At 42.7% G+C, this 19,939-nt stretch overlaps 2 protein-coding genes across 2 annotated transcripts in view; one reads left to right on the forward strand and one right to left on the reverse strand.

The window, feature by feature from the left end:
• Positions 1-459: 459 nt before the first annotated feature.
• Positions 460-7,964, reverse strand: LOC308300779 (fibronectin type III domain-containing protein 7-like; the record flags this gene model as incomplete). Its single annotated transcript, XM_080744680.1, has 10 exons — positions 460-491; positions 771-800; positions 1,066-1,326; positions 1,883-2,137; positions 2,733-2,987; positions 3,540-3,797; positions 5,437-5,691; positions 6,288-6,554; positions 6,902-7,159; positions 7,715-7,964. 10 exons carry the CDS (start codon positions 7,962-7,964, stop codon positions 460-462), a joined length of 2,121 nt encoding a protein of 706 aa, XP_080600806.1.
• A 4,996-nt stretch (positions 7,965-12,960) lies between these two features.
• Positions 12,961-19,939, forward strand: part of sec63 (SEC63 homolog, protein translocation regulator) — a 46,882-nt gene continuing 39,903 nt past the window's right edge. Inside the window, exon 1 of the mRNA XM_080743917.1 lies at positions 12,961-13,315. Within this exon, the coding sequence (XP_080600043.1) occupies positions 13,192-13,315 (124 nt within the window). The 5' untranslated portion in view covers positions 12,961-13,191. The remainder of the gene's footprint in view (positions 13,316-19,939) is intronic.

Consider the following 19,939-nt stretch of genomic DNA (forward strand, 5'->3'; position numbering starts at 1 on the left):
ATGTAGGTTGATGTATCTGCTGCTTGGTTCAACAGGTCTTGAAGCTTTGAAAACAATCCACAATGCATTCTGTTCAGTACTTTTGTTCTTACGGTAAAAACGAAATCTGTTAGGTTGTACATTTCTGTTTACCAATTAGCAAAAGCACCAACACGCTGTTGTTGTGGCCAGTAGGGACACATGTGGCCAGCAGAGGGACACATGTACTCTCAAGTAACAGGTTGATATTTTACAGTGTTTGGTACAACAATGGCTTTCATAAGTAGCTACACAGTAAAATCATCAGTGTTATTTCAACCATTTGGTTACGTATTGCACTCAGTTTAACACTGAGGGTCGTACTGTGTACAGTATGCTACTGTAAGAATGTGTCATTTGATATAACTGTAATCCTGCCAGTTTCTTTTGCTAATAAAATGAAAGTGAGTGGCGTGGGAATGCCATTGTACTTACCACTCTCTAGTTAACACTTCTCTTTCCTCGGTAAATCACTGGAGAAAAACACATTTAGGTGACATTAGAGACAAAATTGTATTGGAAGATTTCAGTTGGTTATGAATAATTATGTTACTTTTGTATTCATAGCCTATACTGCCTGTATAATATGACTCCTAGTCATTATGTAAAGCAACACAAAAAAAGACGCATTGAACTTCCTATCAGGAAGCACACAGACAGTGTTGTCTGTCTCACTGCACTGGCTGCCAATATGATGTGATGCTATTTTCATGGACTGAATATTCAAAGTGCCAATGATATACAGTACTCACCCATTCCTACATTGCTCCCCGAGCAAGTTACTGAAAAAAGACACAAGAATGCAAAGTCAACCAAAAGCAATCATGATGTTAATTATGTATTTCAATATTCATTGGCAATATATTATACAGTACCCATATCTCCACTTAAAGTTTTTTTGTACTGTCTATGATTATAATAAATGTTATGTAAGCATTACTTTATAATTACTTTTTCATAATGTTTAGAGAGAGTAACCAAACTCAGAACAAAATTCCAGTGCAGTGTCCCTTCCACTGGAAATTGAGAAGTGACCTGCTGCAGTACCTGAATACATCCTCTGGGGGCAGAAGTGGACCTTGTCGCCTGCTGGCATGACTGGAGCTACTGTTATATGGTAGACGTCTCCACACTGCACACTGCTGATGTCACAGCTGTTTTCCCCAGCAGGGGGGATGCAGGTGTAGTTGGCACTGCCTGACATATCTACTGTGTAGTTGTAGTTGCCGCCAGGAGAAGAATGCCAGTACACCCGCAGTGTGCTGTTGGCCAGTCTGTATAGCTTTATGCCCGAAGGACAGCAAGCACCTGTAATGGACAGCAATGTCTCTTAAGTCATACATCTAATAGTGATATTATTAAAGCTGCAATTCACGGTTTATGTAGGGATTTCAATCTGGGTGTCCTGCGCAGAAAGCCTGTTTTTGGGCAGGTGTGATATTACACTTCGAGCTTCATGCAATACCTCTTGGCAACCAGTAGTGGCCCTCGCCCAGTAGAAGAGCAGTCTAGTCATTTTGTATTACCATACACTACCATACAGATTGTTAAAAAAAAGAAAGAGTAAAAAAAAAAGAGTTATGGATTGCTTATTTAAAACACAATCAGGAAGATTTCACTGTGGACCTTTGTGCATCATTGATTTATTTATTCCTTGTAAGCAAACTAATTCAATTGTTTTAGGGAAGTTCTATCTCCGTTAGCAGAGACGTCAGCCTGAGCTATCTATTTAGGGGATCGGGCAATTAAAACCGATTAGTCTGATTAACCACTTAACCCTGTATTATACAGTACTTCGTTGTACAATGGTAGTGTGCAAAACAGTGACAATAGACGATTTTCAGTGACAGAAATTTCAACTCACTGGATGAGAAGCCCTTATAGGTGCACTCAGACTTGTGGCCCGTGCGGCTGTAGGCCTCCATGCCCACGGTGTAGTTGGTGCCACAGGTGATGCATCCCATGAGACAGTGGTAGTCCTGGGTGTGGCAGCGGGCATGGCCCCGCGACGACGTCAGAGAGGTGAGGAACGACGCTGCCCCTCTGGCATAAGACCATGTGACGTTGCTCATCGCCATGGTCACCTGTTTCACGGTCAGGTTTACTGGGCAACATGGCGCTGGTAAGGGAAGAGAGTGGAACAGTCAGTCAGTACAGAGTGCAGTGTTTTTGTTCTGTATACAGTATGATGCATATCGTTGCTGTCGGGTGACACCCATCTCCATATAATAACGTTTTGTGTTTTTAACGGCCTTCTTGATCATGGACATGAAACTCAGGAATTGATTAAATACAAATGCAAAGGCATGATTTGACTGAAATATCCTGTGGCAACTGATATGAACACTGCAAAAGCGTTCAGAGTCTGGGGTTTGATTTGCATTCAAACTTTTCATCTCTATCTTGAGCTGATCAGATTTGGATGTCTGGTCATTCATTTTTATGGCTGGTGGGGATTTGTTTTATCCCTGCTTCCAGTCAGACTGCATTTCTTTTAGGGAAATGTAGATTGTCTGATATGCTTGATAGTATCATAATTTAAATGTATGTTACCCACATTATCACTGATGTTAATATTCTGGGACGATGTCAAAATGTTTCAAACTGCCTACATACAATGTTAATTTCTTCAACATACGATGATTCTTGGGGAACCCTTTTAGTGACAAATGAGATGATAATCATACTATAGGAAGTCATCTTCGACCGGTTACCTGTTTCCAGATCAACACTGAAGCTGGGTAAACTGTCGCCGGCATCGTTGCTTGCCATGGCGGTGATCTGGAATTCTGTGCCACATGCCAGGCTGGCGAAGCTGCAGCTGTCTGAGGCGGTTGTGCAGGTGATGGGGGTGGTGGTACCCTGCTGTGCTGCCACGGTGTAGTTGGCAGCGCGGTTGTTCGCTGTCCAGCTTACGCTGACGTAGTCTCCTGTCTGGTTCACCTTCAGATCCTGTGGAATGCAGGGAGCTGGTGGGGAGAGAGGCCTGGATGAGTTACAGCCTGATTTACACCTTGTCCTATTTCCGCGTCGCTCGTTGGAAATCAGCAAGCAGCGCGGTCAAACAATGAAGTGTACATTTGGCATTTGCCTACATACCTACATAGTCGACATCTCAGGGTTAACTTCATTCTGAGAGTGTACACAGGTAACCAAATGGACCCGTCTGTGTACACTCTCAGATGTAGCACTGAAGGTTTTACTCTGTCTTTCATTCCAAATTCTTCCATACCTGGGTTGATGGCACTGTGACATAACATAACTAACTTTTGTACAAAATACATGATGTGTCAGTGATACGGCTAAAACACATACTGTATGTACCCTGTCTTCACACGAAAATGCATCTCAACCCTATAGGATGTATGTTTGTGCAGTGTGTTTATGTACTGTATGTTATACATTGCTTTTTGGCAATGTGGATTTCTAGGAATGTGCATGCTTTGTTTCAATACATGTGTTTTTGTGTTTTGTACTAGGTACGTGTGTACGTACGCGCGTGAATGCGTGCGTGCACATACCCGTGTTCCTGGTGCGAGGCTGGCAGGTTCGGTTGCAGCCTCGGATTTCATTGCAGGGTATCACCCGCACATTGTAGGTACTGTCACATGTCAGGTCAGAGAGGGCACACACGGGTGCTGTGTCGTTGCATATGATGGTCTCGTCACTGTCCACGGCAATCGTCTCGTACAGCTGTGCCCCGCGCACAGGGATCCACCTGATCTCCAGGGTCTCTGTGCTCACCAGGCTGACGAGCACGTCCTCTGGGCAACAAGGCACTGTGGTACAGAGGAGATTAAACACATGATGAAGTGACGTGAGCTCATTTTATACAGCATCACAGCAAAAGCCGAGCCATTTTCCCTACGCTCTGCCTGTCTGGTCTTTCAAGTCCAGTAACCTTGGACCCTTGGTTATGGCTGCACTAGCCTCGGAAACCCAGACTTTGCACAGTACCCGTGGAAAGCCTGGTTTCTACTGCTCAGTCATCAGTGCTCTGCTCTGATCTGGACATTTCCTCACACACACACACATCCAAGCATACATTTACAGACAGGCAAAAGTTATCAGGTCACAATAACATGTAATTATTACTTTTCATTGGTAATATTTATAAAACCCAAATACATACTTAAGCACTTCTACTTTCTACTTTCAATATTTCTGAAAATGAAAATGAAATATGGAGACACAATTATTGTTACACAAATAGGGCTGTCACGATATGACATTTTACATGACGATTAATTGTCACTCAAATAATTGGCGATTAACGATTTAATTGTGTTTTTGTCGTTGATAATTACATTTGTGTTTGGCTTTTAGGCTTTGAAGTTGTACATGGTAGATATGACACATAACCTAAATATACAAAGAAATTACTGACATATTTGACAACTTACTACTTAAAAAAATACATTGATAGTGGAAATAGCCGATCTACAAGCTCACACTTGTAGATCTGCTATTTCCACTATTTTTGACCTTTTTTTAAAAAATATATGAACATCTTTCAACATGGAAACGATTATGACGATTATGAAAACTAATCACGATTATGTCAAATAATCACGATTAGACGATTATGTAATAATTGTGACAGCCCTATACACAAAGTAACAATATCTGTGCTCTAGATCAAAAGCGAATTGCTCCCAAAAAAAGAAAATATGTTAACGACTTGAACCCCAGCATCCCTATTCTGGGGACAATGCTCTCCAAGAATAACAGACCTAGATCGACAATTTTGGGGCGAAGAGATTTGGTATAGAGTGAAAAAAGGAGCGTACCAAGTACAGTTACAATTCAACGTTTTACTAAGTACAGAGGGTTTAAGCTGCAAAGATTCCCCAGCCTTGTGATGGGAGAAAGCTTTCTGGATAACAATCTTAACAGTACACAGTGTTGTTTTTGTACAATACTCCAGATCTCTCGACAAAATATATAGGTCTCACAAGCTTTTTCCACTATATTCACCATTAGGGCTGTCACAATTATTACATAATCGTCTAATCGTGATTATTTGACACTATCGCAATTATTTTCTCATAATCGTCATAATCGTGAATGTTGAAAAATGACAGAAATAGTGGAAATAGCAGATCTACAAGCTCACAACGCGTCGTAGATCGGCTATTTCCACTATCAAAGTTATTTTTTAAGTAGTAAGTTGTCAAATATGTCAGTAATTTCTTTGTGTATTTAGGTTATGTGTCATATCTACCATGTACAACTTCAAAGCCTAAAAGCCAAACTGTGAAATGTAATTATCAACAACAAAAACACAATTAAATCGTCAATCGCCAATTATTTGAGTGACAATTAATCGTCATGTAAAATGTCATATCGTGACAGCCCTATTCACCATTGTTCACTCCAGAATAGGGTTGAATTGGCTGTGGTTAAACAGTTACTTACAGGTGGTGTAGTTGAGGGTCACTCCCTCGGGACTGCGGCCAGCATCGTTGTAGGCAAACACGTTCGTCAGGTAGGTGTAGCCACACATACAGGTGAAGTCGCAGCTGGTGCTGTTGGTGGTGCAGTTCACCTCAGCTCCGTCATCTCTCTTGATGAAGGCCTTGTACTTGTCAGCATAGGGTAAGCTGTTCCATGACAGCGTACAGTTTCCTGCCTCTGTCTCCTCGACTGCCACATTCTCGGGAGGGCAAGGGACTGGGAATACAGGATAACGTTTAATGTTTAGTGTCCTATAATCCAAATGAACGGCAGTATATAAATCATCCCGAATCAAATTAATTCAGGGATATGCTGATTCCCTGATGCAGGAGTGTCAAATGTCTTTTATGAAAAGTAAATTCATTTACTTTTTTTCTCAAATAACATCTGTTTGAAATGGATCGGTTTTGAGGGAACTGGCATATTTGTTTTAGAGGGAGAAGGTGACACAGGTGACAATTGAAGCTCTTAAATTCAAATAGGCTGCCTTTTTTCTGCCAATAAAGATCATATTTGGATCATTGGAAAATAGCTCCTTAATCAATCTCTCAAAAATGTATTGTGAAAGGGTACTAATAAATGCTAAGAACTGCTATAACGCATTGTCACCTAACATAAATCAGGAAGTCAGACCTCATTTTCCCCAAATAAAACTATTAAGTGTCATACACGTGTTTAAACAAACACAAAAGTTATATTTGTAATCAGTGAAATATCAATGTTTATGTTATATGATATATTGGTAAAAGTCTAATATCATCTTGTATTATTCACTTTGGAAACCAGGGGATGGTTTGATCATTGATACTCACAAGACATGAACACCAGAGGAGGGGATGGATGGCTGGGTCCAGCGTCGTTAGACGCAGTGACTTGGATGGAGTAGTTCTCTCCACAGACCACTGGTGTTAGGGTACAGGCACTGGATGTGGAGTTACACTGCAGGGCTCCAGCCGTGACATGGTATTCCACAGCTATGGATGGATGGATGTTCTGGTCCGTGCTCCAGGACACATTCAGTCCTGCAACATCACCGCCCCAGACCACAGACGCACTGACGGAATCTGGAGTGGGAGGTCCTGTGGCAATCCAAAGAAATATCATTAGTTTGGTCTGACAAATCACATGCACTGTACGTGTTAAACAATGGTTCTCAAGAAGGAAGCACCCCCATGACTCTTGATTGTGTAAAAATGGACCCGGAAGGGTCCATTTGGTTCCATTTGTTGTACACTGTCAAGGATACAGACCTGTAAGGGTCCTTTAGGAACCTGCTCAAGAAAACCTGAGGGTCCCTGGACCCTACTATTGAGAACCACTGCTTTAAAGAATCATGGACAGCTTAATACCTTTCCTTCTCCATAATCTCATGACCTTAATACAAACAGTTTTCCCATCAATGTACTTGGTCCCTCTCCCATCTTACGTGAAGTCTGGTTGGCCGATACAGTCTCTCCCTTCCTGCCCTCCGTGTCCCAGGCGTAGACAAAGACGATATAGAGCGAGCCTGCATCCAGGCCGTCAATGGTCTCCGTTAGACTTGAGGTGTTCACAATCACGGTGTTGTTTATGCCGAACTTATGGACACCAACGGAGTAGCTCACTGCATGCGTCACATTGCTCCATGATGCTGTGATGGAGTCGTTGCTGGGAGATGAGGTGGTCAGCACAGGAGGAGGCAACACTGTGGGGTGGAGAATAGAGCAAGGAATGTTGTCAAATCAAATGATGTTTCTTGCATCCTGGACTGAATCCATCCTTAAGGGCCAAAGGGATGGATGCATGATGATCAGTTCATCGTTTATCATTTAGTGACAGTGAGATTCATCACACACACATTCTTTGTGTTCATTTATCCATACTGGGCTTTCTTGTGTCTCTGAAATTAATTGAGAAAGACATACCGGTAGGAGCTGTGGTAAACAGCATGCATTGTCAGGATGAGGTCAGCTTTTTGTGTTTTGCATACTGATGTCAGATAAGATAAGGTCAGTTATATAATAAGTGGATCAAACCAATGTTGACAGGCTGGGACCTACCGGTATATTCTTTTGTACTCATTTTAGACAATAAGGAAGATCAGATAACAAGGGAGGTGGAAGTCTAGGTGGCAATAATTTTTTTCCCAGTGAATGAGTAACACATTTCTGCTTGAAACAAGCCCTCAGAAAGTTATTTCCTACATTATGTCCCCCATCCATAAAATGTGTTTTTAAAACTACATGAGGCATAACAGTACCTGTCTTTCCTTCCACAGAGGTGGACGGCTGGCTGCGGCCATCAGCGTTCTTAGCGATGATGCAGAGTGAGTATGCGGTGTGCGGTTCAAGGGATCCCAGCTGTACAGGCGAGGAGGTCACATGGTCTTCTCGGAAGAAGCCAGCGTTGTTCTCAATGCGTATGATGTACCCAGTGGCCCCGGGGACCGTGGTGAACTCCACCATCAAGGTTGTGCTGTCTTTTGCCTTCACTACGTCAATAGGATCCATCACCTTGGGAGCTAAAGACAGTTAATGAACACAATTAGTTCTGATGAAAAAACATGTGGGAAGAAGACAAACATTTAGTAAATGCCCATAATAGAAAACGTAATCCAACGCAACCAGCCACCTTGCATTGCACGAGAGGTACAGTACTGTATGCAAAAAAATAAGGGCAGTGATATTTCATAATATACCTCTGGCTGAATTTGGACAAATCTCTTTGTGAACAGTAAAATGTTCCTGTCTATACAGCTGCCTGAAAGCTGAAGATAACTTAAATCCATTTTAAAGGCCTATACTGTACACAAAAGTGCTTTTAGTCAAGGACCCAGTCCCTGATAATGGGAGAGGACCTGTGATGTTCTGCCGTACTTTTTATTTATGTTTTATCTATTAGTTTGGTCATTAAGGTCCACAGAAAGAGAGGCCTGCTCTGCCGGAAACATCGCGAAAAAAAGTTATGGCCATTTGTATATTCACTGTCCCATCGACTTCACTATACAGGAAAAGAATACAAAAAATAAATGTGCTTTAAGTAGCATGTGAGGGGTCAAACTAGGGGTTCTTCATGTTCTGAATCCATTGCAAGCATTTGTTTTGCATGAAAAACATTCCTTGGGCAAAATGTTGGCCCCCCACATTTTTAAAAAGTGATGAGTCATCAAAAAAATCTTCACTTTTCACAGTTTTTGGGGGCCGATATGTTGCCCTAGGAATGTTTTTCATGCAAAAAAAAAATGCTTGCAATGGATTCAGAATCATGAAGAACCCCTAGTTTGACCCCTCACATGCTACTTAAAGCACATTTATTTTCTTTTTTAAATATTTTTCTTTTCCTGTATAGTGAAGTCGATGGGACAGTGAATATACAAATGGCCATAACTTTTTTTCGCGATGTTTCCGGCAGAGCAGGCCTGTCATTCTGTGGACCTTAATGACCAAACTAATAGATAAAACAGAAATAAAAAGTACGGCAAGACATCACAGGTATCACCCCTATTCCTTGAGCTTTTGGGCTTGTGGGTCCTTGACTATTTCCTTCTACATTTATAGCAATTGATATGAGCTTTGTATTCGAGGCATGTGATGAGGTGAGAACTGTGCACATACAGTACATTAAATGTCTCTAAGTTTAGAGTACCTCTAAAACTGTAATAGAAACACACAGACAATCCAAACCTACATAAGCCTCAATGTTATGCTATTCTCTACTATTCCTGTTTTCTACCCAAAACTCTCTAACTCTAAATTGTAAATCTACAGTAGTTAGTTGTATACGTTTCTAATAACACTCTTTGTTATAATATAGACAAAGCCACCACTGTAACTCACCTGTGGAATTCTCAAAAACAGTCTCAAAAACCTTTAAGTGAGCAATTTCATCCAGAGCTCTGGCTGTAATTCTTGTCAGAGCGACGACCGAGACGATATAGAGGGTGTTTGGGGAGAGATTGTTCAGGGAGCCCATCACAACATTGGGACCATACATTGCATAGATAGTAGTGCTGTTTGGCGAGGTTTTTGGTGCAGCAGAGAGCTTGTATCCGGTGGCTCCCGAGTACTTTGTCCATAACACCATCATGTTTTGTGATGCTGGTTCCCATAATTCTGAACGGAAATCTGTAAAATGGCATAATTCATTTATGAGGAGATCAAAATCAATTTTGGCAAAATAAACAATTTGTCTGTTTTCATTCAATTGCTTCATTTGCTGCATTATTTTGTTTTGTTTCATAACTATGTTTATAATTGTTATGTCAAGCAATATGATGTATGAGACCAATGATTCCGAACACAAATGTAGGCCATAACCTGACATGAACTAGCCTCGTACCCGCCCTCTTCCGGAAACCATTAACGGAAGTTGGTCGTTTACTAGGCTAGACATGAACCAGTGCCTGCAGTATGTGTGTGTGAGGCTGTACAAGATTGTGCCTTTGTGTGCACAGGTGTCAGGTATATTGTCTTCCATTGTAGTGTAGTCGATACACAAATATGTGTTCATTACTGTGTTCATAACTATTAAACAATTAGCACTTAATATTGAGAACACAAAAACAATCTATGATACCATATCTGTCTCTATTATTTGACAATGATACGGTGGAATTTATGCAAAAAGGAACATACCTTGAGCTGCTGTCTGAAAATGTAAACATAAAGAAAATGATGTGTCAGTGAAATGTACATTTTCCTTGTAGGCTACATCATGATATCAAAATGTGATATTAGTATTTAGTTTTTATATGAATTAAGACAAAAAGAAAGTTACTACTTTACCTGTGAGCCTATGCCCAGTAGGGCAAAAATCATAAAGCACTTCATAACACCCATTCTCCACGTCTTGTCTCTCCTGTTTGAATTGTGCTGGTTCTTACACTTAATATTATGTTACTTCTTTTCTTCAGCAGCTCTGTTGTCTGTGCTGGCTAAAATACCTGCACCTGCCCCCTCCCACTGGCAAACAACCAATCACCTACAGACAGAGCTGGAGCTTTGGGGCTTGTGTTATGTAATACCAGTGTAATGTTCTGGGCATGATGCCTATGAGGGGGCAGGAAAACATCAATCCAAGTATGACTAACTGGAGGGCAGTCTGCTGCGCAGATGGGCGCAGATGGGCGTGGTGTGAGGTCTTCGAATGGGCGTGGCGAGATGGGCGTAGCGTGAGGTCTTCGAATGGGCGTGAGAAAAGCTACCAAGGCGTTCCACTCGCAGTTTCTACCGTAATTACACTACTTGAAGCGCAGCAAATTTTGGACGGGGGCTCATTTTACCGGACGTTCGACTCCACTCGCAGTTTCTACCGTAATTACACTACTTAATGCGCAGCGAATTTTGGACGGGGGTCGGGGGGCTCATTTTACCGAACGTTCAGCCGCGGCGGTTCATGTTACTGCGGTCGACTTTGGGGCTGCCTCGATCGGCCTCGGACCGACGAGTGGCACGCTTGCCGTGGACCACCTCCAGGGACCCCTGGCTATATAACATAACAGGGGGACATGCGGATATATAGAGAGAGAACCATGCAGGGGCACGGGCGGCCGCCGATCCACTCCTATCCGAAGTGGGCTACAGTGGCGGGGTCCTCCGCAGCGGCGCGATCCGGAATGATGGTCCCCGGGCGCCGTGAGTGAGCCACCCCTTTAGAAGGGTCATTTTCCCGGCTACACAGGGTGTAGCGCGGCGCCGCCAGGGCGTCCCCGGAGCTCCGCGATACCTCCAGGGGTCCCCGGAGGGCGGAGGTGGTCGGCGATACGATCCACTCGGCCGTCCCACGCCAAGGCTCCAAAGTCGGATAGGAGTGGAACTGCTGCCGCCCCGTGCCCCTTGTTCTCTCTCTCTCTATATATATATCCCCAAATCCCCTGTTATATCGCCTGGGCATGGGTAACTGGAGGCGGTCCGCGGCCGAGACCCCAAACCCAAAGTTGGATGCGAGTGGAGCGGCGAGCCGCTGGTTCTCTCTTTATTATATCCCAGGCCCAGCATTATCGTAGACCTTTTTCCCACGCCCGTTCAAAGAACAAGTAACTCCCATTCGAAGAACTTTCCCCACGCCCCGCAAATCTGCGCGGCAGCACAGAAACCGCCGCCATCTTTGCCTCCAGTTACCCCTGTCTCCATCAATCTGAATTGGAATGAGTGCACTGGTTTATCCAGCGGTGAAATCCTCATTCAAAACAAAGGAATAAACAACATTATAATAAAAAAGATATAATAATTAATAATTAACTCTCATTGTTTACAATTATTACACTATGCTATAGCTTGTTTAAAGGAATAGTTAACCCCCAAATAAAAAAAAAGAAAAAAAAATATATATATTAAGGGTGCAACAATACTTGTACCGGTATTGAACCGTTCAATACGAGGGAGTACCGAACCGAATGACCCTGAACCCTGAATGAACCGTTGCACCCCTAATATATATATATATATATATATATATATGGTCATTATGTCATCAATAAATAAAGGGCAGGCTAGATTCAACAGCACCTCTCTGGTCAGCCAGAGGTACTCAGGCTACATACACCTCAGGCTACATACAGACAGACATACACGGCTACACAAGGCCACGCTATGGAGACGGTGTGACCACCGCTCAAAAATTGAACGGCTCCCTATAGTGGATCCCAACGTTCATTTCAAAGAGCCGTTCAAAAGACTCGATTCGTTCACGAACGTCCCACCTCTAACACTCACACGGGAGAGTGTTTTTTGCAGGTCTTTCAGTCCTCGAGTGTATCAAAAAAGCAACTGGGTTAAGCAACGTCGGTCCAACGTACCAGTTTAAAGGAACTATGGTCAACTTTTTCTTGAAAAACGGATGCTAAAATAAAATAAAAATATATGTTTAGAAAATATTTTATTAAAAAAAATAGGCTTCATATGTGTTTCTTTAAAAAAGATTACCACAAAAAGCGTAAAATAATGATAAAATAATAATTTTGGCCATTGTCAGGCTGACTTTGTTTACATCCCTCTTCTATTCTTTTATAATAGAAGAGGGATGTAAACAAAGTTAGCCTGACAACGGCCAACATAAAAAAAAGTGACTATAGCTCCTTTAACATTCACCAGGTTAGCATTCACCAGCATTGGCAGGTTATCATTCACGCAGCGTCGGCAGGTTAGCATTTCACCAGGTTCGCATTCACCCGTGTCGGCAGGTTAGCATTTCACCAGGTTAGCATTCACCAGCGTCGGCAGGTTAGCATTCTCCAGCATCGGCATGTTATCAGTTCACCAGGTTAGCATTCACCAGCGTCGGCAGGTTATCAGTTCACCAGGTTAGCATTCACCAGCGTTAGTTTTACTGAGGTTAGGTTCAGGTGTATTTCCGTCCCCCCGGCTTCCGTCACCTCCGCGCAGCCAATCACAAGCTTCCGCTGCCTTAACCCGGTTGTCTTTTTGAAACGCTCGGACTGAAAGACCTGCAAAAAAAAAACACTCTCCCCACAGACTGCCCGCCTGCTTGCCAGTGCGCAGGCGTAAAACCACGTACCCCCCTAGCATTCAACAGAGTCTGCATCCATCCATACATACATACAGTAACATAGTTGTTAGTTAGCTTGGATGCTAGCTGGACATAACAGTATACAGCATCACAGTGCAGTGCTGTTAGCTTGGATGCTAGCTGCCTGGACACACACACAGTAACACAGTGCAGTGCTGTTAGCTTGGATGCTAGGTGGACGTCAGTGTTGTTAGCTTTGATGCTAGTAGCATGGCAGGGCAGCAGTTCCAGTATGACGACAGCGGCAACACCTTCTTCTACTTCCTCACGTCCTTCGTGGGCCTCATCGTCATCCCCGCCACCTGGTACCTATGGCCGCGGGACCAGAACCAAGGTGAGCCCGGCCTGGACACAGCCTCGGACCCGCTGTCTGTATGCTAGCTCTGTCTATGGGGTCCATAGAAGATATGGGAGACAGTTCTGCTTAACGCTATGTCACCCATCGGCCCTGTGCTCGCAGGACAGGGCTGCGCACCATCTCTTCTGTAGGCGAAATAAGAAATACGGTTTTGCTGCTCAACAAAACAAAGACTGTTGTATGGAGTTGAACGACTACTTTTCTTAGTGGCAACACTTTGATGCCAACATCTCACCTCTAAAATACACTTTATGGACAGAGAAATAAATATTTCACCTGAAGTTGTAGCAGCTCCACACCGCCCTCTACAGGTCTTGTCAATAGGAAATCCCCTTTGACCAGATTTTGACTTCAGGTGAAATACTTTCTTTTCTGGTTGAAAGGTGTATTTTAGACGTGATTTGGGGGCTCAGAGTGTTGCCACTAAGGAAAGTAGGCTTTTAACTCCATAGAACAGTCTTTGTTATGGTGAGCAGTGAAAGGGTATTGTTTATTTTGACTACAAACGAGAGAGTGAGCAGCCTGAGCTACCATCAGTAAACACAACGTTGAGGTAGAACATACTGTAACTCTGTCCTCCTGGAGCTAACATGTTAGCCCAGCATGCTAACTGATGCTACCAGAGCTTTACCCGTGGGTTAAAACATGTGAAACGCTACAGTGTGAGTGGTTGTCAGTACCTTTGGGTGCAAATGGAACCAAACTGACCACTGTTGTGTTGTTATGTGAGTGAGGGTTCATTTGGAACCAAGGGAGCTAACTGATGAGGATAGCTATAGCTAGCATGCTAGCTGATGATGGCTTATAAACCACAAGTTTTTCATGTCAGGGACCCCCAAAATTGACACTTATCAGCCCGCGGACCCCCAGTTGAAAAGACATGCCAGGGACCCCCATAAGAGACATTTTTTATCACAGTTCTAGCAGTGATTCTCAACCATTTTCATCTCAGGGACCCCCAGTTTGACATGCATATGGCTACGGACTCCCATTGAATGGCATTTCTATCTCAGAGACCCCGATTTATATTGCAAAAGCAATGTTAATTTAACCCGGAGAGTGTGCCAGTTACAACCACATAAGGGTCCATTTGGTTGCTAACTATCATCTAGATGGGGACCCCCTGGAACCCCCTCAAAGACCCCTGGGGGTCTAAAGGACCCCACTTTGAGAACCAATGTTATACACAGTACAGTGCCAGTGGTTTGACACGACTTGTAATTCCATGATGGTGTTGCAAATGAAACCAAATGGACCCTTTCTTGTGTAACTGGGGGTACATTTTGACCCCATTTTAAGGAAGCTAGCCTAGCAATTACATTCAATTCATAGGAGCGTTATTGGCATGGGAAAACATACATAAAAACTGTTAAAAAGGGGGGAAATAGTATACAGTTGGAGGGGGTACAGCATTGTGTAAACAGAACATACAGTTGGAGGGGTACAGCATTGTGTAAACAGAACATATATACAGTTGGAGGGGTACAGCATTGTGTAAACAGAACATATATACAGTTGGAGGGGTACAGCATTATGTAAACAGAACATATGTACAGTTGGGGGTACAGCATTGTGTAAACAGAACATACAGTTGGAGGTACAGCATTATGTAAACAGAACATAATATACAGTTGGAGGGGTACAGCATTATGTAAACAGAACATATATACAGTTGGAGGGGTACAGCATTATGTATACAGAACATATATACAGTTGGAGGGGTACAGCATTGTGTAAACAGAACATATATACAGTTGGAGGGGTACAGCATTATGTAAACAGAACATACAGTTGGAGGTACAGCATTGTGTAAACAGAACATATATACAGTTGGAGGTACAGCATTGTGTAAACAGAACATATATACAGTTGTAGGTACAGCATTGTGTAAACAGAACATAAGTTGGAGGGGGTACAGTATTGTGTAAACAGGATTGTGTCGTTATGTACACTATATACAGGGTATGAAGCTTTTTTGAACAAATAGCATTTATTTTTACCTCAATAGGATTTCAATAGTATAGAAATGGAAGAAAAGAAAAATGACTCAAATTTAAAATGCGTTTAACGGTAGCAGCTCTGTTTGTTTATACTGTATGTGCGGTAGGTCTAGATGCCTCTCAATGGTTTGGCCTAACAAAAAAATTCTTGGGTTTCCGGTAGGCGACCGACCCTATTAAATACGTGCGACCCAGATGATTTTATTGGCATTTGGAGTGAAAATAAAAAAAATAATAAAATTAAGTCAAAATCCGACCGAGTCGATCAAAAACGTCTTACAAAAAATATATTTGGTGCGACCACATTCGCGAAGTTTAATCAAAGTTTTCTTTCGACTAAAATATCATGTGCGCAAATGTTTTGTTTTACTATTCATGCGTCATTGCGTCAGCTCCGTCTCTCTCTCTCTCCCCCCTCAGTCCATCCCTCCTCCCCAGTCCCTACACACACACACACGCAAACACGTGCGTGCTCTGTGCCTCCGTCGAAAACAGCTAATCTACAAGATCACATCATTCGCGCAAAACCTAAATGTGAATACGCTTGCAGGATCAATCCTCTCTCCAAAGAGTGTCTGTCGCGACGGGGATAGCTTCGCTGTTTCTACATGTCATCTTTTTTACACCCAACTCTAACCTTAACCTCCATGGGGTGAGTCGGTAAAACCCTCCGGACGAAATGAGTCTTTCGAAAGAGCAAGATTTTACCATCGCGACGTGCCGTGGCCGCCTCTCTTTTCAGCGAACCACGCAGAAAAGCTAGCCGCGAACCGCACACGGTAGTCGGCATCGGTGCGAGCCAAGAGCCGCTCTGACGCGCAACGTTGTTTTCAGATCATTCACGTTGCGACACAAGCATAAAGCATTCGAAGAGAATCACAGTTTGTAAAAAGAAAACACCAGAGCAATAAACACTTTCTAACTGTCTAGAAACAAATATCTTTGCTCCACTTTCATTCATCCACTAAAACTACATTCTCCCTTCCACTTCAGTCAAGTGAGTCAACCTGTGGGTCGAGACCCCCCCAGAGGTCCATCCACTAAAACTACATTCTCCCTTCCACTTCAGTCAAGTGAGTCAACCTGTGGGTCGAGACCCCCCCAGAGGTCCCCAAATGATTTTGGGGGGGTCCCTAGATGACAACGAAGTAATCATTTAAGGACTTTTTAAATAAATTTAAAGACAAGAAAAAAAGACCATTGCTGCATCAAAAGTAATCAAACTATACTATAAAAAAAAATACTATAGCCAAATTGTAAAATAATACAAGAAAGATGCAAATGTTGGAAAATAGCTGATCTACAAGCTCACAACTCTCAAAAACATATAATTGGGGACCCATAATTTTTTTCTGGGACCTATTTGAATGACCACCTGTGGGTCCCCCATTATATTGAAAACCTAGCAACATCACTGCAAGTAGAAGGTAACAAATACGTTACAATGAACGTTAATTCAAATGTTACGATTTTGCGATTATGAGGGTGGCCATGACCTGAGGGCAAGTAGAACATGACCTGTACTTGCCCGACGGGCAAGTGCCTCTGAGACCTTAGTGTCAACCCCTGAGAGAGACAAGTCGGCTTCTCAAGAAATTGGTAACTCAGGAAAACAGAATATATTAAAAAAGAAGCATATCGATCATTGCCATAGGGAAAAAAAGAAAGAAAAAAAAAACTACCTACCCATCCTTCCCATGAGGAAATAAAATAAAATTCCTTGCTACCCATCATGCCCACAAAAAAATAAAAAATAAAAATAAAATAAAATAAATTCCCTACCTACTCAGCCCTAAAATGACAGCCAACCGGAAACCCAAGATTTTTTTTTTTAGGCCTTTGTAGTCCTGACCCCTTAGGAAGGTTTTACAGTATTCCATTCTCTAGCCTTCTTTTATCGCAACAGTTCATCTTGCTGCTGTGTTCGCACATTGTTGTATTTTCTTTTAGAGTAGGTATGGGACAATATGAATGTCACGATTATTGTTACCAAAGAAATTGCGATCTACTATAGTATCGCAATGATCAAAATATCCTTTATCCTGGTGTGGAACATTTGGAAAAAATAGCAGATCTACAAGCTCACATCGCGTCGCATTCGGGGGGAGTAATGCATCGGCCCTAAGTGTTCATTTGGTTCCCGGTATAGGTTTAACTCAGACCTGTAATGAGGGTCCATTTAGATTAGAACCCCCCGCTCTCCTAAAAGAAGCATGGGGATCCCTGACTGTCTGTCTGGACCCCTCTTTGAGAACACACTTGCTTCATGTTATGTTATGAACGTTCATATTTACGCACACTACTGCTGGTACTGTGTGTTAAGGCTGGGCGATATTAGGAAAACCTTTGGTATTCGATAACGTTGTTGAATACCTCTATCGATATTACTCATGATATTTTAGTAAAAACTAAAAACAGTTGCATTATGTCGTTTTTAATGTTTTTTCTGCTTTAGGTCCACTGCTTGTCTAACCCAGATAATGAATAGCATATCCATGCATGCACACTGCACAGTACACATAGATTACATAAATTAAATGCCTTATTTCCATTTTCCAACTATGGTTTTATTGAAATAACCACACCTGGTTACAGATGGACTGCTTTTTTGCATGTGCTACGTGCATGCATAGTGTCTGTTAATTCATTTGACACATGAACCAATACCTTATTTCAAGCCGTCTTCGTTGGTATGTATACCTCGCATGTTGATACCTCGATATCGATACATTTTCAATATATTGCCCAGCCCCAGCCTTATGCCTCATTCACATACAGAAAAGCCAAGCTAATGGTTTGCTTGGTAATTCAATGTATTCTCTATGCAAACCAGCTTTTAAAATGTCCAAGCTGGAAAAAAAGCTTAGACATTTTTAAAGCTGGTTTGCATAGAGAATACATTGAATTACCAAGCAAACCATTAGCTTGGCTTCTCTCAGTGTGAATGCAGCATTACTGTGTGTGGTTATGTAGACTTTAATTGATCAGGCGTTGACTAAAGGGTTGCCCACCTGCCCCCTCTGGCAGGTAGATAAAACCTTCAGGGCAGGTGGAGTTCGCTTTTTTTTTCACTCTCTACCAAATGTTCCGCGGCTCCGCCCCACGATTATGGATGTTGGGGATATTTTGATTGTCATGATAATATTGTAATCCGCACAATAATCGTGACAGTGTCCCATCCCTAAGCTATATCTGCCCTGTGCGTGTGTTAGGGATGTCCCCAACGAAATGAGATGATCTGCAATAAATAGCATCACACGTCTGTTTAACCACGTTAACCCTATATGCTTTGGCTCTTTGAGAATGGCAGATCTACAAGCTCACAAGGCTATACTTCCAACATCTGTCTTTTTTTATGTTCGTCCAAAGTTTGTCGTACGGGTCGGGTTCGCCCAGGGTCACATTCTACTTCAACAACAGAAAACCTGCTTCACATTGTCTTCAGATTGGAGTCGGCACTGAGTGCCGTGCTGCAAGCTTGTAGATCTGCTATTTTTGGTTAGTTTTTTGCAAATCTTTGAATCTCTCTTTCGAACATTTGTAACTCAAATATTTGCTTCTGGGGGGTCCCTGATAGGGATGTGGCATCGGTACTCGCAGTATCGTTACTCGCCCGATACCGGCCTATTTTGCTGTGCTCGTACTCGTCCGATATTGCTCACGGCAGCGCCAGATACCATTTTGTTTCATAAATATGTTGGTAACAACATATCAAAAATCCTAAGACACAGTTTTGTGTGTGTTAGTTCAACTAATGAACCGTGTTTTCACCTTCTCTCACTCTAGGCATGACAACATAAATTATTTAAAGCATTTTATTTTGGAGCGCCACTTTTTAAGCACTTGTACAGAAACGTAACTTACAGTATCGGTATTCGGTATCGGCAGGTACTCAAATTAAGTACAAAAAAGTGGTATCGGGACATCCCTAGTCCCTGATACATAATGTTTCAAGATGGGGATGGGTGGCCAAACATATGTAATTTTGGGGGTCCTTGACATGAAAAAGTACCAACGTCCCAAAGCATCAACCTCTGCCATATGTTAGCCTTTGCTGTGACAAACTGCTCCTCACAACACGTTCATCAGTTTAAATGAAACCCTCTCTTCTCTCTGGACTGTTAAAGAGACAGTTTTGATTACGTTTATCTTTTTAACGAAATGATGTAAAAGGACAATTGTCAAGCGACTGACTGACACTTTTGACTGTTGTTGTTGTCCTGCTAACCAGGCAGACACTGGCTGCGGGTCCATTTGGTTCCATCCGTACCCTGTCTAGAGTTACTAGGGTTTACCCTCTCTAAGGGTCGATTCACACTCAAATAGTGAGTGTGTGTGAGTGAGAGAGAGAGAGAGAGAAGAGACCCTGTCACTGGTGCTGCTGCCTGCTGGAGCTGCTACTCACTGGACCTCCAGTCATTCAGCGTGCAGCGTGAGGGCCAGTCAGATATATGTATCCGCCCTGCAACGCTCATGTATCGGCCACAAACGTTGTCATGCCATGGACCTCCAATATTTACAAGCGACTTCGGCACTAGCCGTTAAGAAAGTATGAATGGACTCCCCCCGAACTTAAATAATTTCGGGTCAGGGAGCCCTC

This window comes from Nannobrachium achirus (genome assembly GCF_963921795.1).
Source record: "Nannobrachium achirus genome assembly, chromosome: 16".
NCBI classification, from domain to species: Eukaryota; Metazoa; Chordata; class Actinopteri; order Myctophiformes; family Myctophidae; genus Nannobrachium; species Nannobrachium achirus.